The sequence below is a fragment of the Cydia splendana genome, chromosome 16, assembly GCF_910591565.1.
Source record: "Cydia splendana chromosome 16, ilCydSple1.2, whole genome shotgun sequence".
NCBI lineage: Eukaryota > Metazoa > Arthropoda > Insecta > Lepidoptera > Tortricidae > Cydia > Cydia splendana.
The window spans coordinates 8,640,972-8,668,946 of record NC_085975.1 but is presented as its reverse complement, the minus strand read 5'-3'; the positions used below and the strand labels follow the sequence as shown (position 1 = coordinate 8,668,946).

General features: G+C 38.5%; 1 protein-coding gene and 1 long non-coding RNA gene across 2 annotated transcripts; both read left to right on the top strand.

The window, feature by feature from the left end:
• The first annotated feature begins 645 nt into the window (after positions 1-645).
• On the top strand, positions 646-26,975 carry LOC134797871 (pickpocket protein 28-like). The gene is made up of 13 exons (XM_063770222.1): positions 646-841; positions 11,027-11,154; positions 11,683-11,800; positions 12,117-12,213; positions 13,441-13,586; positions 14,163-14,271; positions 14,384-14,473; positions 14,890-15,029; positions 15,825-15,955; positions 16,403-16,462; positions 25,574-25,751; positions 26,297-26,470; positions 26,906-26,975. The coding sequence occupies exons 1-13, from the start codon at positions 657-659 to the stop codon at positions 26,952-26,954; spliced, it is 1,605 nt and encodes a 534-aa protein (XP_063626292.1). The 5' UTR covers positions 646-656; the 3' UTR covers positions 26,955-26,975.
• Positions 955-3,105, top strand: LOC134797870 (uncharacterized). Its single transcript, XR_010145122.1, has 3 exons — positions 955-1,548; positions 2,399-2,615; positions 2,991-3,105. It is a non-coding gene; the product is annotated as an uncharacterized LOC134797870 (long non-coding RNA).
• Positions 26,976-27,975: the final 1,000 nt, after the last annotated feature.

Genomic DNA, 27,975 nt, shown 5'->3' with positions numbered 1-27,975 from the left:
AAAAAATTACTCTTATGGCCCTCTGTTGGGAATCTTCGGGAGGGCCTTTGTCGAGGGCCCTCCAGCAAATCGTACGGCCAAATATAACGGTTGCCCAACTAATACGTAAACAAAGGCCCAACCAAATCCCTACAAGAAAATGCTATTAGGTAACTGGGATTTTCTTCCCACGGGACGGGAAGAAAATCTCACTTCCTGGCCAAGGCAAGACGTAAAACTTTATACAAACCACCGGCGGTAATTCGGAAAGCCCCAGATCGCATATTTATGGCCCTCACCTTAGGTATGTAATGTACTATACGTACCTAAATAATTCAATCAATGGTCCCAAAGTAAAAATAAATAAAATTATAAATATATATTGGTTTTTTTGAATGTTTGAAGAAATAAGTGATATATACCGTGCTGGGCTCTGTGATTTGTTTATTATTTATTTTACCAGAATAACCCCATTTATATTTCTTACTAACTTTGCCCCCGATTCCGCCCGCGTGGGCTCACCCTCTAGCCTCTTCATCCCCTGAGCCTAAGATATGTAGGTACCTACGCCTAATTACTTAAAAATCAGTTCAGCATGTTAGGTGAAAAGTACTTAATAGATTGCTACAGTTAGGGAGATAAGTATTTTTACTTAAGATTTGAATTCTAGCTCTCCAATGTCAAAAAAGAATAGCGATCGAGAAAATAAAAGTGATAATCACAATGACTCCGACTCGAAGTCTTCGAAGAGACCTAAGCCACGTCGGAACGTGATCTGGGACAATACGAGGGAGTTCTTGAGCAACACCACGCTTCATGGGTTCCGGTATCTTCTGGATGCTAAATCTAGTTGGTTTGAAAGGTATGGGTTATTTAGTCAGTATAATTCAAGGTATAGTAAGTACGCCTACGCCCAGTCAGTTTTGTTTGCCTAAACTTTTCACTGTTTCTATCTGCGGGCTTAGCAAGGTTGTACGACAAGGTAGTTATCACGCAATAGGTGTGGATAAAACGGCCGTTATCGTCGGTTTTATCATCCATACTATGGTTGCAGACGATATATGGAGTTATCCACATTTGACAGCGGTAGATGATAGAAGACAATTTGCATAACATGGTCGTTGGATAAGATGTGGATAATTTGACAGATTGTCCCATTTTGACAGTTCAACTTAGTTAATTTTAACTACGTGCTTCTTAGATGACGATAAGCCTTGTCGTGAAAGCAAAAGTAGTGAATAATCATATTTTAAGGTATAAATTACAGGTAAATATCAGTTTTTCTATGATTATATTGAGAGTTATTAGTTACAATGTTCCGCTGTATATAATATTGTCAATATTTTCTTCGCAGGGAAGTCAAATTTTATTATTCCTACTCGCGGCTGCTGTTGAAGAAAAATATCGTAAACAGCTTTAAGAAACACTTGCAGCCCATTTGATATGACGGACGAAGAGTTTCGGCATATTTACAGAGTGCGTAAGGAGTGTGCAGTGCATTTACTTATGTGCCGAATTTAACGCCGAGCTTCAAAACGGTGATGGGTTACCTACCAAAACATCTCAAAGGTAAAGCTATAAAATTGCAGTGTTTCTTATAAAGTTAATATGTATTCTATGCATAGACCCTATTATATTTGAAATCATTGATTCTATGTAAAACAGACGTCTTAATGACAATGCTACTAAACTCTTCAATACTAGGTACCGGCCTCATTATTATATGTAAAAGTTAGTATGTTAAGATAAGTATCTGTTGTACAATCTCTTACTTATGCTACTAACCTACTAACAGAGGTTACTTAAGCTACTATTTACTTCAACATTCATATCCTAACCTCCAGGGGGAAAATCTACTTGACAAAATTAGATTTACAGTACCGGTCAATAACATATCACCTTTGTGTGTTTTTGTATGAACTTGTAGTAGGTTAGTTTGTAGATTTCATATTTTACTAGTCATTTTATATAAATATGCATGTTTTTCCAGAGATGAGACCTAGCTAGATTGATTTTTCGCCCCCGAAAACCCCCATATAGCAAATTTCATCGAAATCGTTGGAGCCGTTTCCGATATCCCCGAAATATATATACATATAAATAAATAAATATACAAGAATTGCTCGTTTAAAGGTATAAGATATTATGAATACTGAAATACTGTGAACTACAATAAGAGACTCAGCATATTACTAAAAAAGCTCTTTAAAAATAATGAAGTTGACCATACATTAAAACAAAAAACCTCTATGAAAAAATCATTACATAGACCAATTTTTCTCATCGCTGGACAAGGAATACTACTAAACTACCTAAAGCTGTGGAAGTCACTCACAAATATAAAAAAAAGTTATACCGTAAAAGCATGGAGGTGATATATTATTGGCCGGTACTGTAATTAGGTACTTATTTGTTTTAGGTTCTAACAGTATACACCACACCAGCAGCACACCTACACCAGCAGCAGCAGCAGCAGCTGCTGGTGTGTAACAGTTACACCTGCTAGCTGATGGCAATTAACTACCAACGTGGGACTAGTCAAGATCATGGCTTGTCCATTGGAGCACTACTGACTGGATTGGCCACACTACTGTAAGCCTGAACCTCGAGCAGTTTGTAGATGCTGTAAACAGAAGGTAAGTTCTTTTGAGCACTGAATTAAGTATTAGACATAAAAAACTGTGACTTTCCACAAGGACTGTCTTAGTAACTTTTCCTTTTTTGAATAAGTATGAGTGCGGCTGTATTATGCATTGAGATATGTACCTACCCATTGTTTGATAGTTATGTATGATAAGTAGTTATCTCTGGGATATATAATCTGGGAATGCAATACTTATTAGGTTTAACTAAGGCACCTAGTTCTAATGTGCTGCCTTGTTTAATGGATATTATTCCTGGCGATTGTTTAGTATATATCTTGAGTGCACTAGACTGCACTCATGTGAAAATACTTACTCCATCGCTGCCACATGAACCTACTTTTACTTATTTCCTTCTTTTTCTTCCAGAAAACTTCTCGTGGATCAAGGGAAAAATTAGAGAAGACGCTCCTAAAAAACTTCCTAAGCATGCAAGCATGCACAAAACCGGCTCTTAATAAGCTTAATAAATACATATTTCGCCTATTACTATGTTTTACTATCACACAAATACCTACCTAATTTACCTATATTTCTATACAAGTAGAGACTAGTAAACATTCAAGACGGAAAATCTTCACACAGAACACCATTCCCGGGCATGCTTCAATGTAGGTGTCACTTATTCTTATTTTTCATTTTAGCCTTATGCGTACAAAATTTGTGATATTATAGCTTCTAAATGTAAAATCCGACTCATATGCAGTATAGTACAATGAAAGCATAGGTAATAAAAACATTTTAGGCACGTTCTTACTTAAGAGGAAAGGGAGATGGCCGCTTCCGCTTCTCCATACAAACGTAGTCCTCATTTTCCTCTCTGGATATTGACATTATGGAAAATATTTTTACATAATTTAATGTATATTAACCATATAGCTATGCCCCTACGTTCGAATTTTTGATTATTGTAAAAATTAGGAGCGGAAGACAGATTACATACAAATTTTTAAATTCTTCTAACTCTTATAATAATTAAAAATTAAAAAAAAAGAACAACCGTAGGGGCATGGCTGTAGTTGATGTTGATATGATGTACAACAAATTGTATCAAAATATTTAATGTTATTATCCAGAGAGAAAAATGTGGACTACGTTTGTATGAAAAGACGCGTCTTAAGGACGCGTCTAGTGAGTCTGGCGGTGAAAAGGTCAAATAAGAATATTCCTAAATGCTCTATTATGCTAATAAGTCTACTTTAGTGACTATAACTGCGGTCAGACTCAATACGCCAATAACTAATGTTGAATATTAAAAACTATGTTAAATTCCATTTAGGTAGATACAAGAATGACAATTCTCGTCACTTGTGGTGTTGTCAAGTCTTTTTTGTTTACTAAACTCTATAGATAAGTTAACAATTTCGGCTCTGTGCTAGAGAGAATATTATAAATGGGTAAATAAAACAACTATTGCCAAAAAATTAAACAAAGTTTATTTACACATTAAATGTAGGTGTACAAACAAATCATTGGCTGCCGTACCCGGTGTGAAAGTGCCCATCATGCCAGCAGCTTTATCGCTGGATTACTATGAAGTATGAACAGCTTTTGTACCAGGAACGTCATATGGCGCCCGGGGCAGGCACCAAATTTGCGCCTCCCCCCCCCCTCTCCGAAACGAAATGGGACCAACCCCTAAGTCGCGAAAAAAAATTTGGCTGTTTCATACATTTTGGCTGGTCCAATTTCTATGGGAGGGTAAACTATTTTTTTCGCGATTTCGAGGTTGGTCCCGTAGCAAAAGTTACTCAGTATAATCCCAAAACCTCCCTGGCAACGGGAATGTAGTTATTTTTTAGCCATCCTGTATAGTGTATAGGAAGCCTCAGTAGTCCACATATCGATGAATGTCGTCGATAGACAACATGTCACAGATATGCAGCAGCAGCTATTGAAGCAGGTTCCGTCAACTACGGCTCATATGCGCCTGCCGGACAAAGGGCTAGCGATCCACTTGCATAATAGGTAGTCTATTGGACAGTCCATAAGATGGTAACTTCGACAGGAGACCCCTAACGTAAGACGCGCTAACACTGGACACAACTCTGAAGCACTTGGCCCGCTCGCCTTATAAAACGAAAGCATAGCAACTCCCGCCGAATATCCCTCTGCTTGATAGAAGTTTCTGGCATAGAGTATTCACACTACGGGATGGTGGGCGGTAGGGCGCTACCGTCGTCTTTCAAGGTCGAGTTCGATGCAAAAAGAGTTCCTAAAAGATCGTCTTTCTCTTTTGCGCTGTGGGCCAGATTACCATCCGCATTTCACACTTCACAGTGGTGGTAAATACGACTGACAAAAGTTTCCCTGCTGCCTCAGTTTCGCCACTGAGCGGGGGCCCTTACCATTCTGTCTGATTCGACGGCCTAACTTACGTTGTAAAACGCTTAATGATAATACTAATGAACTGAAAAGGTTGTTTGTTGTTTTATTTGTGGATAGGTATGACACATATATATATTTTTGGAATGGTCTTCTCACTAGCTTTTATTTGATATCCATATTATTGTAGTATTGCTATTTCATAACTGCTCATCTATAAGTTTCGTTTCCAATATAAATAGAATGCTTAACGGCGCAGAAAAGATCAACATTCCTCTCAGACCTCCAACAAAAAGGGGCCAAACTGAAAACCAGCGCTGGACGCCAGTCTAGCACATGCTGAGCTTGGTACCCACGGCCAACATGTCTTGCTAAGTGTAATTACCTATGTATAGAGTAGACAATAAGTTAGTACTTAACCTAGAATAACTTAGTACATACTTATCATAGAATTTATATGTAGGTATATGGTTTGTATTCCTAATATTTTTTCTACCATCAACTTATCATGTTTTGGCAATGGAGCATTCCATGCAATTGTCTACCGTTTGTCCCGTAGAAATGCAGATTTTCTGGAGATTTGCAGGTATAAGAGTTTCCTTTTCTATGACAAATGGTCAAACATGCACGGAAAATTAATCGCTTGCTTTAAATGGCGAAAAAAAAAGTCGCAACACAGGAAATAAAATGCGTTTGTACGGGACAGCTCGTGGAATGCTCCAATAAAGTGATTTCATTTCATATCATAAACTGATGAGGGCATTCAGAGTGTAGCCTTGAGGTTGCCAAGCCAAGCAACCAAGTCAGGTGTCACGGTCTTCAGGTCCTCAACAGGCCCAGGAGTGGAGGAGGAGTGGAGTAGGCAGCGTTGGAAGATATGCTAAGTGGTCTGCATTCTGCATTCGCAAAGTGGGAAAGCCGTCTACCTCCATTTGTGTGGCTGAATTGCAGCGGCCATGTCCGGTTCTCAGGCGGCACCAGATTTTCCGAGGAAGGTCAAACCCTTTTGGTTTTTTAGTTGGGTCAGATATACAGCAACTCCGAGCTGCCGAAGCTGACCATTCCGCTATCCACCTATCCGAAATATTAAAGCTGCTCAGGGTCCCAGCTGTAGCACAGGGTCGGCGGGCAGTCGGGCGGCAGAATTCCTCGTGGACAGGCATTGTGGGGTTATTCGTGATATTCTCAGCCTCCCTCTTCAACGCCTTGAGTCGTCGGATGTGAGGAGGGGCAATGTGACTCAATGCCGGCAGCCAGTGGCGGTTGTAGATCGGATAGTGCCTGAGATGCATCGCATGGTCTCGTTGAGCTTAACGTCCAATCTATGGGTATGTGCACTTTCAAGCCTCCAATATGTTATGACTGAAACAGAAACAAATTATATTAGATGAGGTCAGGCGCAGGCTAGTACTTACAGCGGTTCATTGGCAAATTATGTGAAATTAATGTCACTTTTAGAAAGCTCTCGTTTTTAAGCCAGGGGGATTTTTTTGTTACAGTTGTCCAAATTATCGATTGAAAATAAATTGAATTTTGTTCTAGTAATTATTTATCCGTTATTAAAGTTGTATTATGTATCAAGTGTAGTTCTGTACCGCTTGCGTCATAAAAACAAACCAACCAACACCTTATTTATCAAAATGTATCTCAGATATTCTATGCTAGGGTAATATACGACATAAACATACCCACACACATACATAGGCTGCTAAAATCATTCCCATAGTCAGGTATAGGTACAATAGACCACTTTACCAAACACAAAAAAAATATTCCAGCTGCCAGCAGTAAAGAAACCAGCTTCTACTCCCAAGCCCTAACAATATAAATAAGTTTTTGGCAAAAATATAATTTTTGGTACAAGCTTTTATCGCTGACTGTACTTTTCTTTCAACAGGCAACTAATACTCCATGAGTCCATTCTAACAACACCAAGCACAATTAGTTTGCGTTGTTTTATCACAGTGTTCCCATGGCCACCTCATGTCTCCATCATCAGATCAGCTCCATGTCATCATTACGCATACGCCTTTTCGTGGCTTAATTACGGGATAATCCTTTGGGGAAATAGTACAGATATAGAGGAAATATTCATATTGCAAAAAAAATGCATACGCACACTAGCTAATATCACAGTACCGGACAGTTGTAGACCCTATTTTATTAAATATAAAATCCTGACATTAACATCAATCTACATATTTGAAATTTGTAAGTTCGTCAGAAAATATCCTCATTTTTTTCCAAAATTTGCCGACCGTCCTCGACGATATGAAAGTAGGTACAAGCATAACCTGGCGCCACCCGAACGTTCAGAACTACAGCTACACAAAACAAGCCCAAAAATGATGGCCATTAAAATATACAATAAACTCAGCGACGACATTAAACTTCAGACATCAGATAAACAATTCAATAAACTGTTGAAGAACTTATTAGTTAACAAGTGCTACTATAAATTGGATGATTTCTTGGAAGACAAAAATGATCACGAATGTTATTAGCTTTAATTATTACTCATTTTATTATTTTTATTTCATTTATCTTTTACATATTATGATTATTAAACATTGTGTGACATACAATTTCTAAATCTTGACATAACTATTAAATAAATTAACATTATATACCTACCTACCCTACAATTTCAATGTTAACTTCAATTATCAATAATATCTAGCAGACATTAATAAATTTGTGCTATTAAAATTTAAATTGCAATCTCCTAACCATTGCTATAAGACCTAAATTATATAACTATTTCATTAACACTGTCTAGTACCTAGCATAATTATTTTAGATTTAAGACTATTGCTGTGCCCTACCAGGGCCCATGTGAAACTTACTTTTACCATGTAACACCAAATGTAACCATGGATGCAATAAATAAACTGATAAACTGATCATAATATTGCAATTGTCATCCGATTTACATATTGTTATGTATGCAAAATTTCAGCTCAATCGGAAATCGGGAAGTGGGTCAAACTTAGCTGTCAAATGTATATGGCCAGCTTTAGTGCTAACATAACTGTTCCTAGTATTCCTATATTACCTACATGTTATAAGTAAGAATATTGTACGAGTAGGTATTATATTTTTTATAATCTTAGTAGAATAGGTACTAATACAATTTATTTGTATTGAATAAGGCCGGCGCCCCACTGCTGCGCACGCTACATCCACGGCCCACGTTTTAATACAAACCGTGGGCAAGCCCACGAAATTTTGTATAGGAACGTGGGTCGTGTACATAGCGTGGGCAGCAGTGGGGCGCCGGCCTAACTCTTGCAGGGAATTTGTAAGTTACTTGTGGGTATGGCTACTTTATTTATTTAATTTATAAACTTTATTGCACAAAAATATAGAATTACGTAAAAATGGCGAACTTAATGCCAAAAGGCATTATCTATCACCTACTAGTCAACCATAGAAACAAATATGTGACGTTCCACGGCAAAAGGTACCTTATGGCGGCTGGCGCTTACGTCGCATAGCGCCGCAATAATATTGGAGCGGCGTTAATAGTTAATAGCGTAAGCGCCAACCGCCATAAGGTACCTTTACCCGTGGGACGTCACATATAAACACTAAAGGTTGGTGCAAAAACCAATCAAAAAGCAAATGCAGTAGGTATATCTTAGATATACATACTAACATAAACATACATATATGTTATAAAAATAAATGTACTAATATGTATATGGGATGATAGACACTAGACGAGACATTTAGCAGATAACTACCGAGCATGACTACTCAAAAAACAAATTTTCTTGGGGCTTGTCTTACAGGTAGAGGGAGTGCATTCCATAGATAGGTTGCCTGAACGGCAAAACAATCATACATAAAACGGTTATGAAGAGGAAGGACTTAAAGTTTAAGTGAGCGGGACATCCGGAACGGGCATAAAAACTAAATACTTATTAATAATATTTTATCTTTATGTCTTAGATTTATGGCATAAAGTGTGTCTTTTTCTTTTTCAATAAACTTTTATTCTTGCTACAAAACCAGCTTCTAGAATATACAAACAGAGTAAAAAAATATATAAGTTTTTAAAGTGAGGTCTACGGGTTTCAAAGATTTTAATATTTGTTAGAACCCTTAAGTATGCACTTTTTATGCAGTGTGAATAAATGTACTTATGCATAGGTACTGTTGTAGTGTAACTTTTACACATCCTTGTTGCCAAATCAACTTCCTGCAATTATAGTAGTGATAGAACAGGTTTTTAACAAACTTTTGTCACTTAGTAGAACATAATAGATAGAATGAGAAGAAATAGATATTAAGTGTCAATAATATTAAAAGGCACCCGAAACTTTTCATGATTTTAGTTTAAGAAAGGTGTACTTACATCTTCAATCCTTTCTTCTAGATCTTAGAACTTGTGTGCACTGTGCAGCATTGCATTTTGTATCTCTGGGTTCCGAGAGGCTCATGAATCTCCCTGTAGGTGTAGGCGAACAGGGGATGCTGAGTTATATATTTGGCTAGCATTTTCTTGTGCGCCGAAGCATCGACTGAAATTAAACATATTCATGACAAAACCAGTTAATGATCAAAAAACTATAACTTTTTCTATAAATAAATTAGAGAAACTTACATTTTGGGTGGCATTTCCTTTAGTTTACACAGCAAATCAGTATTTTTCTTCGACTTGGTTTGTATTTTCACTAAATTCACTGAATCATGCGCGTACGCGATGCTTGTCAATGTCAAGTGAATTGTCAGTTGAGAAAACACGATTATCCGTGCATGTTATAATGTAAGTCAATTTGTATAAAGCTGTCACTCATTTAAACATTTTTCAATTTGGAAGTGTAGTAATAAAACTAACTATTCGTTTTCAAACATCGTCCGACACACGTCCGACATTTTAATAAAGCCAGGCATTAAATGGATTTTTCATAAACTCTAGGCATAGACAATCGTGGTCACTTACGAATGATAGTGGATAACTTTATACGATATCGACGTGGTATTCTTATCGTAACCCGTAACCATGTTCAGCAAAACGATAAAAATACGACTATCGTTAAAAGACGACAGTAGATTCCACGCGCAATATGATATAACCTTGCTAAGCCCGCTGTGTAAACCTTTGAAATGAAATTACCTACGTCTAACTGATTTCACTCGAAATAAAAATGACGATTGGCAGCGCGACTGCTGCGTGCTAAAGTCGCCTAGTCGTCCAAATAAACAATTGCAGCGTCCGCTCCGCTCCATGTCGAGGCTGCGTAAAGACCCATGTCACCCATGATTACCGTGGCTCGTCGATCATGTTCGAATAGGTACTATTACCTACTTACCGACCCTTAATGTCTGCGCACTGTGCATTCACGAAGCAATATAGGAATGCACTTCACGCGCTGCTACTCAGTATTTTACTCTTGTAAGTAGCAGAACCTACCTGTAATCGGAAATCTGGCCATGTGCCAAGATGTAAACTCGCGTACGGCATGATAAACGACATTGCATGGTTCAATCAACTTTAGTAAATTTTCTCCCGACTTTTTGTTCGTTCTAGTCATCTGTAATCTCAATCTAAGTACCGTAAAATGAGGTGAGTAGGGTCAAAACTGAAATTCAAAGCTCGGTAACATTTTATTTTTACATATGAAAACTGAATGGTGTATATAATAAGTGTTCCGGACGTTTGTATTTAGTTTTTATTTTATTTTGGGTAGTTCCATTTCATAACTTTGACGATAAAGAGGAAAACCCACCTCGAGCTCACCCCGTAGTGCCTCGTATTTGGGGTGAGAGGGGTTTTCATACAAAGGTGATATTGGAAGATTGTTGGATCTATTTTTTTTTATTATGCGTATTACTATAGCTCCATTTTAAATTGGAATACTTACATTATTTTTGCAGCAGTAGCCTTAAAATTCCTTCTCACCCCCCTCTCTTCAAACCTTCTCTCCCCATTCATAACCCACCTCTCCCCGCGAAACCTACTCACCCCGTTTTACGGTATGTTTTTTGAGTCGATTTTGATGTTTATTAGCTTCGTTTATGAGGTAGGTCCTACTGAACTCATTATCATTATTATACTAATGTAACTGTCGCAGATTATGGTGGCTGTGCATGGTGATCGCGAGCATCGTGGTGTGCGTGATCTTAATAAGGAAAGTGTGGATCAAGTGGGACGAAACTCCGGTCATCGTCATTTTCGCAGACACTAGCAACTCCGTGTGGACTTTAAGTATCATTCATTTTACATGAAATAAGCACCAAGCTTCTTAAAGCATTTACGAGCGTAGGCAGAGACAGACACAATAACACCTGCAAAATCGCCCTTCTCAAAATTATGCCTCATAGGTACTTACACAAAATTTTCACTTTCACCAAAGCTGTTGTCATACACTCGCGTCACAAGCGCACATTTAAAGGACTATTATCGGCCTGTGATGACCAGGGATCGTTAATTTTCCAGCAATTTTGGTGCAGCATAGTAAAAATAAAGGATTTTCTTCAATTTTTTTCCAGGGAGAGGATTGGTTAAGGTTAATATTACTGTTATTAACCCTAATTGCACCAAAATTGCTGGAAAATTAACGATCACTGGTGATGATGTAGTAGGACGTTCAACAATAGGTGGACATAGTTCCGCAAATCTTTAAGTAGGTATGACAAAAAGGCACTAAATACATATCTTAATGTACCTACTTAGGTATCGTATATAGGTATACCCTTTATCAAAATTCTGATTGTTATTTTTATGTGTAGATCCCGTTTCCAGCTGTGACGGTATGCAGTGAGACCAAGCCCCGGCAAAGAGTTTTTAACTTTACCAAGGCTTACCATGAACGGAGGAGTACTCCCTCCACCATCAGCGCGGAGGAGTTAGTCATCTTTGTATCAATATTTACTTAGTTTTAGAATTTATTAATAACTAAATTATATTCATATGGCATCTGTGTTAAGTACTCAAAAAGCAAAATACAACCCCCTTATTCTTAAAACAAACGATTATCAATGGCTTAGTTAGAGTTAACAGATGTTTATAAATAACGCCATAAGCCATAAGTTTATTACGCAGAGGATAGCTCATTTCGTAGGTTTACAATTACATAAAAGGAAATTGTGCCGAGGCAAACCTACATGCATACTTATTAATTGCCCCGGTATATTAAGTAAAACTAATAAATTCGATTTCAGTTTAAAAATTTACCACGACATGCTGTTGTTGTGCAACAATCCGGAAAGTGATGGTCCAGAATTTGCTAATGAAAGCTCCATTGAAACTCTGCAAAAGGTAAGTAGGTATCTATCATAAAATGTGTCTTTCTAAAATCTATTGTACCTAATATCTATTTACTATTAGGTCTCCTACAGAGATGTGACTTATTTGAAATACTTGTATTTAAAATACAAATACAAAATGCAAAATACCTATTTTGTATTTAAATACCTTTGGAAGAAAACTATTTTGTATCTTATTTGAAATAGATTTTGGGGCCTATTTTCTATTTTCAAAATACAAAATACTTTATAGTAGGTAATGTAGGTAGGAGTTACAATCTCTTCTGATCTGATGTTACAATCCTGGCAACTCTCTCGTTCTTTTAACATGGAACTGTTGAATCTGTTTAGTTACGTTGCACATGACCACAAGCGTAGCGAGTGGTTAAAAAAGTGGAATCTTGAGTGTTGCGAGGGTTTCAAGGCACGAGAGGAAAACAAACTTTTATGCCCTGGTGAAACACAAAGGAGACGTTTTCATCACGCTAACGAGAGGCATTTTATTAGCTGTAAAACATTACAAATCTCTCCTTGTCACACTTGGTCACATTTGGCAAACGCCTCCCCCCCTGGTGTGACGTCACATTTCTTCAACGAAATCGGCAAATATTTATTTAATACTTTATCAAAATATTTTTGACAAAAGAAATATTAGTAATTTTATAACCCAAAACTGTTAAGAAATAAAATTAAACGAATAAAAACGATTATCGTTTCAAAACCTTGTTATTTAAATGTTAATTAGCGTATAAAATAATTTAAATAAATTTTCGGTTACTGATGAAGTTAAAGTGACATCACAAAGTTTATGACTCCCCCTTCCCCCTTGTCACAACATGTCACATTTTCTTGACCCCCTCCCTCCCCCTAAACGTGTGATGTAATTAATGGATGACCCCATTCACTGTTCAGAGTACCTTTTATCGCAAAGTATTTGTATTTTGAAAAAGTATTTTGAAAATAGGTACCTATTTCGTATTTTGTATTTTAAATACAAATTCAAAAACTATTTTGTATTTTGCATTTGAAATAGTATATCAAGGAAGTATTTGTATTTTGTATTTAAATACTTTTTATAAAGTATTTTTCGCATCTCTGGTCTCCTACTTCTCAGGATTAGATTTTTTTAAAGATGAATCTCATTTAACAACTTTAATCTATGATGCACGGTTAGTCTCCAACTGATTAAATATTTTATTGTCATAAACTTGTACAGTTATATACAAATTATTAATTTCAGCTAGCTCCGACCCGTGACGACTTATTTCTAAAGTGCCTATGGAAGAACCTGAGCTGTGGAGACATGTTCTATCACACACTCACCAAGGACGGCTACTGTTTTACCTTCAACATGCTTTCTGCCGAGAACATGTTCAGGACTGAAAAGTAATACGAACTCAACGGTATTTTACGTTATTTATGGCTAGATGCAACTTAGAGCTCAGTACAGAATATTTTACGAGGGATTCTTAAATTAAAAACCTAGGTAAATCAACGAAAACCAAAATTTAGTTATCTGCGTTTTCATCACGCTAATGCACACATTGTCTTAAGCCCCCTCCAGACTATGCGCGTGAATCGCGGGCGAAGCCGCGAACGCGAGTGTGGAGTCGATTTCGCAGGTCTGCGTTCAGGACTCCACACTCGCGTTCGCGGCTTTGCGCCGCGATTCGCGCACGAGTGTGGAGGAGGCTTTACACACTGCTATAAGTTGCCATAGTGCCATAGTAGCCTGCGAGCGTAGTTCATTAGAGTTTCATTTCATTTTCCTTTTGATGCGATATTGCAACAACATGCTGCGTATGCTACGAAAAATTTCACTATAAAAAGAGAAACACTTGCTACGTGCTACGGCGTAGCAGTTATAACTCGGAAGTTGCATTCGAACTTTGCAAATCATAACTTGATTTGATATTATTGAGTTTGTGAAAGATTTCTATTTAAACTGTTGTTTTTTTTCAGTTTACACAAGGATTACTATCACGTCGCTATTCAGAATGATAGCGAATGGAATTTAGACAAAGGCTACCCCCCAAATACGAATGTCAATACCTACCCATTGCGAGGGCCTGTAAGTCCCCTACCTAGGTTTAATTTGCTATTATATGTCAAAATTTATATTTTGGTTGCCATAATTTTCACTGCGACAAATCTAATTAATGTAAGTACCTATGCAATTTCAGAGCTACGGTGGAGTCGAATTCGAAGTTGTTTTAACAACCGACACTCGAGATATGGATCTAGTCTGTCGCGGCCCTGTCCAAGGCTTTAAGGTGCGTTGTATGTAGGTATTTCAACCATTGAATTCCTCTTTATGACAAGGAATTCAGAGGTTGATGGAAGCTTAACTGCACTTAAATATTAAGGTAGATAGATACTTTTGGTACAGTCAGCGTCATATAGTAATAGATGTAGCATCCAAAGTATTCAAATAGTTCGGTACACCATATTATTTGTATGGCGTATCGAACTATTTGAATTCTTTGGATGCTACCTGCTATACGACGCTGACTGTACACTGTTCGACCAGCGGTAAGGTGCGTGTACACTGTGACACACACGTGTAGGTGTCTCTGTTTATTGCGGGAAATGTCAATGTCAAGTTTTTAATTTTGTAAATCAAAATACCCCTTAAACGGTATTGAACAGGCAGTCTTTGTCTTATATGGATGGATATTGTTTTGAATAGGTCTGGCTTCATAACCCCGCTGAATTGCCAAACATGGGTCAGAACTTCTTCAGATTGCCAATCCAGTACCAATCGGCTGCCTCCATTACTCCCAAAATGATGGATACTTCGGAAGGGCTGAAGGGTTATTCACCTAGGAAGTAAGTTCGTTCCTATGATTTTTTTTCTAAAGAAATAAAATCAACAAACTTTTTTTAGGAATTCTTAATTACAGCTCTACGATAGATGCTTACGATAGAAGGGATTAGTAAGAGTATCAGAATCATACTAGGTCCTTCGTCGCATGACAAAAATGTTATTTGGAAATATTTTACTTCATTCGATGACCGACTTGATGAACGTTGCAGTGTAGTTGCGCCATAAGAAAGTATTATGATGACTTAGGTTGGTATACTCTCTCACTAAGCAATATGTGAGATGCAAATGGGTCAAACAGATCACTGTGTTATGTCTTTCCTGTAGACATACACAAGAGTTAAGGACTATAAAGGTCAATTTTCTTATTTAACCCTTATCCACGTGAAAAGGTCCTCCTTTTATTTACAGATCTATGATAAAATCATTACTTACATGCCCACAAGCTGTTAACTATTGCCCACAGGAGAGAAAACTAGTGTGTTCGCGCGAACAGTACATTTTTCTCTCCTGTGGGCAATAGTTAACAGCTTGTGGGCATGTAAGCAATGATTTTATCATAGTTCTCTAAATAAAAGGATGACCTTTTCACGTGGATAAGGGTTATATACGAAAATTAACCTTTATAGCCCTTAACTCTTGTGTGTGTCTACAGGAAAGACATAACACAGTGATCTGTTTGACCCAAATACACATTGGACAAAGAAATTGGACAGGTGGAATACCACCCTTAGATACCTTCGCCACATTGCGAAATCCAGTTTTTTTTTTAACTATATAAACTCATTGTTGTTTTTCAGACGACGGTGTTATTTTCCCGAGGATCGCTACCTCCGATTTTTCCGTATTTACACACAAAGGAACTGCGAGCTGGAGTGTTCTTCTAATTTCACTGCCAACATTTGTGGTTGTGTACCCCTTTACATGCCACGTAAGATCTTGATTGTAACTATTGTCAGATCAGTTTAAATAGATTAGGTTCTAAGCATATATTCCCAGAAATTTTATTAAGGTGCATGAGTTGGCCTGAAACCGACGAGTAAAATTTTCAAAAGACCACCAGACCACCACTCTTTAACGTGTATTGGCAACAGTTAAAGTTTCGTGGTTTATCACTTCAAAAAGGCCCTAACTTACCTAGCTGTACCCCAAAGCAATCAATAAAAACGGGACACTTTGTATAGAAGTTACATACAAATTGTCTCGTTTTCATAAGTCTTGAGTGTATATTGAAAAAAATTCTTGCACAAAGCAGAATATACACCTAATGACCTAACTGTAAAAGTATATGGCCAGTTTTTTAATGAGTTCCATTCCCATTCAAAACGTGTCCATGCAATTTTGCAGCTTGCTGTAGGTACATCAAATATTTTTTCAGATGGTCAGGAAACAAAAGTATGCGGAGGAGGGAAACAGAAATGTATTCAAGATGCTCTTGGTATGTACGCACGTATCACATTACTATTGTAACCTTATTTGTATTGTTTTTAGATAACCATCTGTAGTAGACTATACAAAGTGGTCGGGAGTAGGGCTTGCAATGCGAATATTCGAATATGTCGAATATTCGACCTGTTTTGATATTCGAATATTCGGCCGCTCAGTTTTCGAATATTCGAATACTTTTTATTACTATAAAAAATCTATTTCATCCGCTGTAGTTACAGTTTCTGTGTGTTTTCCGGGTATTTACAGTGAATGAGGAACGGTAGGTACCCAAATACGAAGGAAATAATATTTTTACTGTATTCCTCTCGATAGACTTCGTGAATTCAGTGAAACTTAAGAGCGCTATTACATTTCGGCGTTGAGCGAGTTTAGGTATTTTACGCGCTGCGGCAGGCCGTGCGAGCTCAGTACGCCGATCCCTTCTACCACACTCGCACTACAATGATGGATTAAACATTCTTGATCCTTCGCGAAGCATATTGAAATCAACCATAACAAAACTAACTGTACTTAACTTTTAAAGTTCTAAAACTGTTATTTGGTAAGTACGAAAATACTAAATGCAGTGCAAATGTACATAGGGGCTGTTCATAAATTACGTCATCTATTTTTGACGATTTTTGACCCCCCCCCACCCCTCAAATCATCCAAAAATCAAGCTTCGGATGAATCTGTTTCCTCCTACGTCATGTTACCATCATCCGATGTCCAGACCCCCCCCCCCCCCCACTCCTCCCATTTGAAACGACGTAATTTATGAATAGCCCCATACTCGTACTTATGAAGGTATATTACTCGAATGAAATTATAGGTACCTACTCGCTTATTTACATGTTTCGTCATTGCATTTGGTACCTATAGGTTGTAAAGTTTGTATCAACGAGGGTTTAAAAACGAACTGGTACTGAGGATCTGATGATGATTAAGGTGGTCACGGATACCAATCAACCATGTAGTAACATGATTAGGCTCGTTTGATTCGTCTCAACAAGATCTTTGACACTGAAGATACACAGGGTCTGATGATGGAGCTGGAAGGTGGCCACGGGTACCAGTCTATCATGTAACTAAACAACTTCGTGTTTGGGCTCGTTTGATTCGTCTCAACAAGATCTTTGACACAAGACAGTACTCAGGGTCTGATGATGGAGCTGGAAGGTACCATTACCAATCAACCATGCAACTAAACAACATCGTGTTTAGGATCGTTTGATTCGTCTCAACAAGATCTTTGACACTAGGTGATACTCAGAGTCTGATGATGGAGCTGGAAGGTGGTCACCGGTACCAATCAACCATGCAACTAAACCACTTCGTGTTTAGGCTCGTTTTATTCGTTTCAACAAGATCTTTGACACAAGATAGTACTCAGGGTCTGATGTTGGAGCCGGAAGGTGGTCACCGGTACCAATCAACCATGCAACTAAACCATTTCGTGTTTAGGCACGTTTTATTCATCTCAACAAGATCTTTGACACAAGGTAGTACTCAGGGTCTGATGATGGAGCGCGAAGGTGGCGACGGGTACCTGTCAATCATCATCAGCTCCATCATCAGACCCTGAGTAGTATCTTGTCTCAAACAGCTTATTGCGAGGAATCAAACGAGCCCAAACACGAAGTGGTTCAGTTACATGGTAGACTGGTACCCGTGGCCACAGTCCAGCTCCATCATCAGACCCTGAGTACTAACTTGTGTCAAAGATCTTGTTGCGACGAATCGAACGAAGCCAAACACGAAGTGGTTTAGTTGCATGGTTGATTGGTACCGGTCACCACCTTCCGGATCCATCATCAGACCCTCAGTACTACCTTGTGTCAAAGATCTTGTTGCGACAAATCAAACGAGCCCAAACACGAAGTGGTTCAGTTACATGGTAGACTGTTACCCGTGGCCACCTTCCAGCTCCATCATCAGATCCTGAGTACTATCTTGTGTCTAAGGTCTTGTTGAGACGAATCAAACGAGCCTAAACACGAAGTGGTGTAGTTGCATGGTTGATTGGTACCGGTGACCACCTTCCGGCTCCAACATCAGACCCTGAGTACTATCTTGTGTCAAAGATCTTATAGAAACGAATAAAACGAGCCTAAACACGAAGTGGTTTAGTGGCATGGTTGATTGGTACCGGTGACCACCTGCCGGCTCCATCATCAGACCCTGAGTACTATCTTGTGTCAAAGATCTTGTTGAGACGAATCAAACGAGCCTAAACACGAAGTGGTTTAGTTGCATGGTTGATTGGTACCGGTGACCACCTTCCGGCTCCATCATCAGACCCTGAGTATTATCTTGTGCCAAAGATCTTGTTGAGACGAATCAAACGAGCCCAAACACGAAGTGGTTTAGTAGCATTGTTGATTGGTACTGGTGACCACCTTCCGGCTCCATCATCAGACCCTGAGTACTATCTTAAGTCAAAGATCTTGTTGAGCCGAATCAAACGAGCCCAAACACGAAGTGGTTTAGTTGCATGGTTGATGTGACCACCTTCCGGCTCCATCATCAGACCCTGAGTACTCTCTTGTGTCAAAGATCTTGTTGAGATGAATAAAACGAGCCTAAACACGAAGTGGTTTAGTTGCATGGTTGATTGGTACCGGTGACCACCTTCCGGCTCCATCATCAGACCCTGAGTACTATCTTGAGTCAAATAAATACATATAGAATGTCAGGTCGTTTCAAATATTTTTAATCCTGTCCGGTAGTTTATTAAACTGTACCATTATAAATTATAATACTATAAAAACAGTGCTAGGATCAAAGTCTCTCGTTGCGGTTTACACGCACACAGTATAGCGTTTTACACGGCGCCCGCCGCACACAATGATAAAAAACCTCGTCGTCGCCGTTGAAAATGTGCGGAGTCGACCGACACACGTCCTGCCTCTACAAGCTCTGCCGCGGCACTGAGCTGGCGCAGCGCGCGTCATCGGTAATATAGAGTAGTTTTCAAAAAATTGCCAAAAAATTATAGTAGAATTTCATAAACACTAATGTATACCAACAGTATAAGCAAACGTTGCAGATTGCTTGAGTATGAAAATGACTTCGATATTGAGTAGATTTTCGTAGGAATTGACACTTGTTTCGGAGAGAAAATCGAGTTCGTTTTACTTTGATTTTCTCTTTCTCAAAGGTATGTAGGAAAAATATAGTTTGATATGCCTAAAGTACAGGGTATTAGTAATACAAAATAGCCAGGTTTAGCAGAGTAAAATTCTCAACATTTCCAAATAAGAGCTCGCCATTCAGTGCTTCACGGGGTTTTTCGGAAACGACCATCAGAAAAAAAATCATTACTAATTTAATAAGTCCTTTTTCTAATATTTACAACGATATTTATAAAGATAAGAAGACGCTTTTACTGGAACAAGTACTCATTGTTTCTAATAATGAGCGCAAAGTCCTGAATTTCGTCGACTAGTATCATCAATTTTGCATTATTTCGACTTTTCTTGTAAGAGCGCTCTTAACTAAACTTGCGACTCCATAATATTCTTAGATTTTGTAATAAAATTTCTTTTTTTAAAGGTTTTTTGAAAATTTGGTATTAATGATAGCAAAATACAAAAAAAATTTACCCATTAATTCAATTCAATGTTTTGGTACGGCGACATTAACCACACGAGCGGCAAACGCGACTCGATTCAAAATTGTGAAACATTACACTCCAATATAAATCTTACCTATTTGTATTTAAGGTTTAAATTCAAATGAAGCATGGTGTACAGCACTCACGCCACTCGCGGACTTTGACTGCGTGCGTGCATTTTTCCAATATAAACCTTATCATGTTACGTTTAAGGTTTTTATTTAAATGAATAACTCGATACAAAACCGTGTTATTTTGATGCGTAAATACGCGGACTTTCTTTAGCGAACTTTATGAGCGTGTGCGTGAGTTTTCGTATGTGTGTGGTGGCTCATGAATGAATACTCAAGCTTAAGAGCGCTATTACATTTCGGCGTTGAGCGAGTTTAGGTATTTTACGCGCTGCGGCAGGCCGTGCGAGCTCAGTACGCCGATCCCTTCTACCACACTCGCACTACAATGATGGATTAAACATTCTTGATCCTTCGCGAAGCATATTTAAATCAACCATAACAACACTAACTGTACTTAACTTTTAAAGTTCTAAAACTGTTATTTGGTAAGTACGAAAATACTAAATGCAGTGCAAATGTACATAGGGGCTGTTCATAAATTACGTCATCTATTTTTGACGATTTTTGACCCCCCCACCCCTCAAATCATCCAAAAATCAAGCTTCGGATGAATCTGTTTCCTCCTACGTCATGTTACCATCATCCGATGTCCTGTCCCCCCCCCCACTCCTCCCATTTGAAACGACGTAATTTATGAATAGCCCCATACTCGTACTTATGAAGGTATATTACTCGAAAGAAATTATAGGTACCTACTCGCTTATTTACATGTTTCGTCATTGCATTTGGTACCTATAGGTTGTAAAGTTTGTATCAACGAGGGTTTAAAAACGAACTGGTACTGAGGATCTGATGATGATTAAGGTGGTCACGGATACCAATCAACCATGTAGTAACATGATTAGGCTCGTTTGATTCGTCTCAACAAGATCTTTGACACTGAAGATACACAGGGTCTGATGATGGAGCTGGAAGGTGGCCACGGGTACCAGTCTATCATGTAACTAAACAACTTCGTGTTTGGGCTCGTTTGATTCGTCTCAACAAGATCTTTGACACAAGACAGTACTCAGGGTCTGATGATGGAGCTGGAAGGTACCATTACCAATCAACCATGCAACTAAACCACATCGTGTTTAGGATCGTTTGATTCGTCTCAACAAGATCTTTGACACTAGGTGATACTCAGAGTCTGATGATGGAGCTGGAAGGTGGTCACCGGTACCAATCAACCATGCAACTAAACCACTTCGTGTTTAGGCTCGTTTTATTCGTTTCAACAAGATCTTTGACACAAGATAGTACTCAGGGTCTGATGTTGGAGCCGGAAGGTGGTCACCGGTACCAATCAACCATGCAATTAAACCATTTCGTGTTTAGGCACGTTTTATTCATCTCAACAAGATCTTTGACACAAGGTAGTACTCAGGGTCTGATGATGGAGCGCGAAGGTGGCGATGGGTACCTGTCTATCATCATCAGCTCCATCATCAAACCCTGAGTAGTATCTTGTGTCAAACATCTTATTGCGACGAATCAAACGAGCCCAAACACGAAGTGGTTCAGTTACATGGTAGACTGGTACCCGTGGCCACAGTCCAGCTCCATCATCAGACCCTGAGTACTAACTTGTGTCAAAGATCTTGTTGCGACGAATCGAACGAAGCCAAACACGAAGTGGTTTAGTTGCATGGTTGATTGGTACCGGTGACCACCTTCCGGATCCATCATCAGACCCTTAGTACTACCTTGTGTCAAAGATCTTGTTGCGACAAATCAAACGAGCCCAAACACGAAGTGGTTCAGTTACATGGTAGACTGGTACCCGTGGCCACAGTCCAGCTCCATCATCAGACCCTGAGTACTAACTTGTGTCAAAGATCTTGTTGCGACGAATCGAACGAAGCCAAACACGAAGTGGTTTAGTTGCATGGTTGATTGGTACCGGTCACCACCTTCCGGATCCATCATCAGACCCTCAGTACTACCTTGTGTCAAAGATCTTGTTGCGACAAATCAAACGAGCCCAAACACGAAGTGGTTCAGTTACATGGTAGACTGCTACCCGTGGCCACCTTCCAGCTCCATCATCAGATCCTGAGTACTATCTTGTGTCCAAGGTCTTGTTGAGACGAATCAAATGAGCCTAAACACGAAGTGGTTTAGTTGCATGGTTGATTGGTACCGGTGACCACCTTCCGGCTCCAACATCAGACCCTGAGTACTATCTTGTGTCAAAGATCTTATAGAAACGAATAAAACGAGCCTAAACACGAAGTGGTTTAGTGGCATGGTTGATTGGTACCGGTGACCACCTGCCGGCTCCATCATCAGACCCTGAGTACTATCTTGTGTCAAAGATCTTGTTGAGACGAATCAAACGAGCCTAAACACGAAGTGGTTTAGTTGCATGGTTGATTGGTACCGGTGACCACCTTCCGGCTCCATCATCAGACCCTGAGTATTATCTTGTGCCAAAGATCTTGTTGAGACGAATCAAACGAGCCCAAACACGAAGTGGTTTAGTTGCATGGTTGATTGGTACCGGTGACCACCTTCCGGCTCCATCATCAGACCCTGAGTACTATCTTAAGTCAAAGATCTTGTTGAGACGAATAAAACGAGCCTAAACACGAAGTGGTTTAGTTGCATTGTTGATTGGTACTGGTGACCACCTTCCGGCTCCATCATCAGACCCTGAGTACTATCTTAAGTCAAAGATCTTGTTGAGCCGAATCAAACGAGCCCAAACGCGAAGTGGTTTAGTTGCATGGTTGATTGGTACCGGTGACCACCTTCCGGCTCCATCATCAGACCCTGAGTACTATCTTGTGTCAAAGATCTTGTTGAGATGAATAAAATGAGCCTAAACACGAAGTGGTTTAGTTGCATGGTTGATTGGTACCGGTGACCACCTTCCGGCTCCATCATCAGACCCTGAGTACTATCTTGTGTCAAAGATCTTGTTGAGATGAATAAAATGAGCCTAAACACGAAGTGGTTTAGTTGCATGGTTGATTGGTACCGGTGACCACCTTCCGGCTCCATCATCAGACCCTGAGTACTATCTTGAGTCAAATAAATACATATAGAATGTCAGGTCGTTTCAAATATTTTTAATCCTGTCCGGTAGTTTATTCAACTGTACCATTATAAATTATAATACTATAAAAACAGTGCTAGGATCAAAGTCTCTCGTTGCGGTTTACACGCACACAGTATAGCGTTTTACACGGCGCCCGCCGCACACAATGATAAAAAACCTCGTCGTCGCCGTTGAAAATGTGCGGAGCCGACCGACACACGTCCTGCCTCTACAAGCTCTGCCGCGGCACTGAGCTGGCGCAGCGCGCGTCATCGGTAATATAGAGTAGTTTTCAAAAAATTGCCAAAAAATTATAGTAGAATTTCATAAACACTAATGTATACCAACAGTATAAGCAAACGTTGCAGATTGCTTGAGTATGAAAATGACTTCGATATTAAGTAGATTTTCGAAGGAATTGACACTTGTTTCGGAGAGAAAATCGAGTTCGTTTTACTTTGATTTTCTCTTTCTCAAAGGTATGTAGGAAAAATATAGTTTGATATGCCTAAAGTACAGGGTATTAGTAATACAAAATAGCCAGGTTTAGCAGAGTAAAATTCTCAACATTTCCAAATAAGAGCTCGCCATTCAGTGCTTCACGGGGTTTTTCGGAAACGACCATCAGAAAAAAAATCATTACTAATTTAATAAGTCCTTTTTCTAATATTTACAACGATATTTATAAAGATAAGAAGACGCTTTTACTGGAACAAGTACTCATTGTTTCTAATAATGAGCGCAAAGTCCTGAATTTCGTCGACTAGTATCATCAATTTTGCATTATTTCGACTTTTCTTGTAAGAGCGCTCTTAACTCAATTTGAAAGAAAACGAAATCTAAAAGTATGTTATTTTTACGGTGCATAAGTTTTAAGTTACCTGTCATTCTGTTTATTTAGTGCAAGCGTACGTTGGAGACAAAACCTTGCCCGCACTTATCGCAATTCTCAAATTTGATCATACCAAACCTGCCCAACTAGATAATCTAACTATGCACCTTTAGCTGACGAATAATCCACCCAGTAGTCAACTAACTTTTTCCCTTAAATATTCCAATATTATATGTATAGGTAATTAAGTCGACCATTAGGAATAAAAACTTGCCAAAACAAATAAAGTCAATAAAGATTCCAAACCCAATGGAATTAAAGGCCTTTTTACAGGTCTCTGAGTGACTACAAGTTAATTTAAATCAGTAAATAATTACCTACTAAAAAAGATATCTTACATACCTAGGTGTTTGGATGGTTAAAGTTATATTATTTCACGCAACGACGCATTTATTATTTACGCATACATTGACTAGCACGTTATCTTTTCGCGGATTAGCAAAGTAATATTTTGGTTTTAATTATTTACGCATACATATTTTGGCGTTTTACTTGTGTTTTTATAAATGTGGGCATCTCATAGTAGGATGATAAAATCTAGTTAATTAAGTGAATTTCTGCAAAATATCATTAGTTTTAGCAATATGTGAAAAAAGCTTTTGAATAAAACGATAACAAACCGATTTCACGTTCTTTTTCTTATTTTTTATAATATTCGAATAATTATTCGAATATTCGAATATGTCGTCAGAGGGATCATCCATTAATTACGTCACACGAATTTCTAGGTTTTTTTACCCCTCCCCCCCTCCTTGTCACACTTGGTCACATTTTGCAAACCCCACCCCCCCTGGTGTGACGTCACATTTTAGGCAATTTTGTTTTCAACGAAATCGACAATATTAACTCGGCATAATTTTTTTAATAAAAAAATATTTTTGATATATAAATATTAGTAATTTTATAACACAACGAAAGTTACATCCAAAATCTCATTATTTAACTGTACAGCGAATAAAAAAATATAAATTTATTTTCGGTTACTGATGAAGTTAAAGTGACATCACAATGTTTGTGACTCCCCCCTCCCCCATGTCACAACATGTCACATTTTCTTGACCCCCTCCCTCCCCCTAAACGTGTGACGTAATTAATGGATGACCCCAAAAAGTCGAATATTCGAATACCTGAAAGTTTCGAATATTTGCAATCCTTAGTCGGGAGAGAAATGAAGGATTTTATGGTACCTATTTTTGATCATAGATATTCGATTAGGCCAATTTTTTTTTATCAAATCCTGATCAAATCGAGTTAAGTAATAAAATAATATATCTCTGGTTAATATCGCTTGTATTCCTCCGGAGTACCTACCACCTCTATATAAAATATTCTAAAATTATAACCCTCTAGATACTAAGTAAGTACTCGTATCTTATTTAAATAAAAAAAAAACTTGTAAACTTTTTTTTGCAATTAATTAATTTAGTTAATTTTAGATATTTGTATAATTTCAGAGGAACTATCGTTAAGAAAGTCCGTGCTGATGATGAAAACTGATTCACTCTCCGATGTGGAGGCATGTGATTGCCTGCAAGCGTGCACGGAACTGAAATATGACGCGGAGGTATCCCAGGCCGTCTACAATCTGTCCAACTACATGGACAATGCTGATTCGGATATAGCCAATGGATGGTTAGTTATTTCATGCTTTCCTTCACCCATGTACTCCAGTCAAAATAAAACTATATTACGTGCATAGATTCAGAGAAACTTATTGGTAACATCAAAAGTTCGAACACTGTGTGATAGACGACTTTATAGATCCTACTATAAATCCTGCTATGTTTAATAGTTACGATTTACTACTTAGATAGATAGTTTTACTAGGTACTTACGATTTAGCTGGCTGTAGGCACTAAGATACAGACCGACAAAAAACGACAGGTGACCCCATAAAAACTTTAATTGCTAAGGCATGGTCAACACGGTCAAGTTTTGTTTTTGTTTCAAGTGTATATAGTATACTTAACACCTGCACAACTTGCAGTGCACATACATACACATAGGTGGTTTATCGAAAGCTAACGTATAGCTTGATATTTGTCATGTGACCACATGGTCCTAAACCCTCTTCATTTAATTGCAGGATCATTGATTTTGATGGGCCACTACCTAATTTTAGCGAACTATTTAGCTTTGTGAAATGTTTCATATATGAAGTTTGCCTCCTCCCTCAGGCGCATACCTTCAGGCCTGGTGATATACTTCGCCGAAGACCTATTCACGACGCTGCGCCGCTCTGAGCTGTATGGAGGCGTCGACTTCGTCGCAAATTGCGGAGGCATCATGGGGCTGTTTATGGGCTTCTCCTTTCTCAGTCTCGTTGAGATCGTCTACTACTTCACTATTAGGTAATCTTATAAACCGTTTCGATCTAGGATAGTGATGTACTTTGCTGAAGACTTAAATTGTTCACGACGCTGCGCCGCTCAGAGTTATACGAGGGCGTAGACTTCCTCGCCAACTGCGGAGGCAACATGGGGCTCTTCATGGGGTTTTCTTTCTTCAGTCTTGTTGAGAGCGTCTACTACTTTAATATCAGGTCAGGTGGCCATCTTTGAGGCTTCCTAACTGGTGAACTGATGTATAAGTACTATGCCGAACTGAGGTAAACTACTTCAAATAATCGGAAACTACTTACTTCACAGCAATTGTGCTGGATTGTGGGTAATGTTGGCGATGGGTGGTTTTATTTACAGAAGGAATATCACGTGAGTTTTTAAATTATTTGTATACGATATACATATATAAGTACATACTTAGATATACATATATTGTTGTCGCAGGTTATGGCGCCGGGTGAAAGAGTCTTCAGCTACAGTAGCAGCCCAGTAAAATTTATACGAGTTGAGCGCACTGGAACTTAGGGGTCATCCATCCATAAATTAAGTCACACGAATTTCATGTTTTTTGAACTCTCCCCCTCCTTGTCACACCCTGGTAACGTTTGGCATGACCCCTTAGTATTCTCAGGTCCGCGGCACGCGTTACACTAACTTGTCAGTTCTGGAAACTCGGGTCGATGAACTACTCTTTTGTCATGTCGCCCTAGGCTCTGGGATGTCCTTATTCGAATTACCGGATCAAGGAATCGGACTTAACTGAATATTCGAACTTGTCTGTATGTGTATACTCACACGTACTCATATACCTTGTGTGAGTATGTGTGTGTTTATATTTTTGAACTCGTTTTTTTATTAAATTACAATCTTGATTTGGTTATGTGTTCTTTTACCTTGACTCGTCCGATCCTACGTTCCCTGACCCAATCCTAGAGAGAATTATCGAAAAAGAAAATTGAGGGGTTTGAAGAAGAGTTAAGAATATTTCAGTAGGTACCGACCTAAATAGGTACTATTTGTAAGACGGCCAATTACTACTATATATTTAGTTATGTATTTATATATATTTTCAGAACAACATTTTACTTTATTACACACCGTACCTACGATAACATGACTTACTATAAGAATAATATACAAAGTAAGGTAATTGCAAAATGAGTGCTTAGAATTTTCACACTCACGCCTTACTTATAGCCAGTAATGAGGTAAGAACCAACGATAGCGAAAGTCCTAGTTTACTAGCAGTAAAACCTTACTTAACAAATATGCAGTTCTTAAGGAAAATGCATTAGTGCGGCAGGTGGTTACGGCATTATTGCCGATGTTCTAATACATATGTCACACTTCACAACGTAAGCGCCTACTACACCAAGGTATATTTTTTCTGAACACGACTCTATGTTCTCTTATGCCATAGCTTAGGTCAGTTACCGATTTTGTTGGGTTAGTTTACCTTAGTTAGCTCTGATTTTAAATTTAACTTTTAGTTTAAGTTTTACTTAAATAGTTCA

Bases quoted from the DNA above. Each gene is read 5' to 3' on its own strand.
- LOC134797871 (XM_063770222.1), top strand. From the start codon at position 657: ATGTCAAAAAAGAATAGCGATCGAGAAAATAAAAGTGATAATCACAAT. The intron at 11,155-11,682 runs CTTTAAGTATCA...ATTTTTATGTGT, and splicing joins CACTAGCAACTCCGTGTGGA to AGATCCCGTTTCCAGCTGTG. The intron at 15,956-16,402 runs GTAAGATCTTGA...ATATTTTTTCAG, and splicing joins TGTACCCCTTTACATGCCAC to ATGGTCAGGAAACAAAAGTA.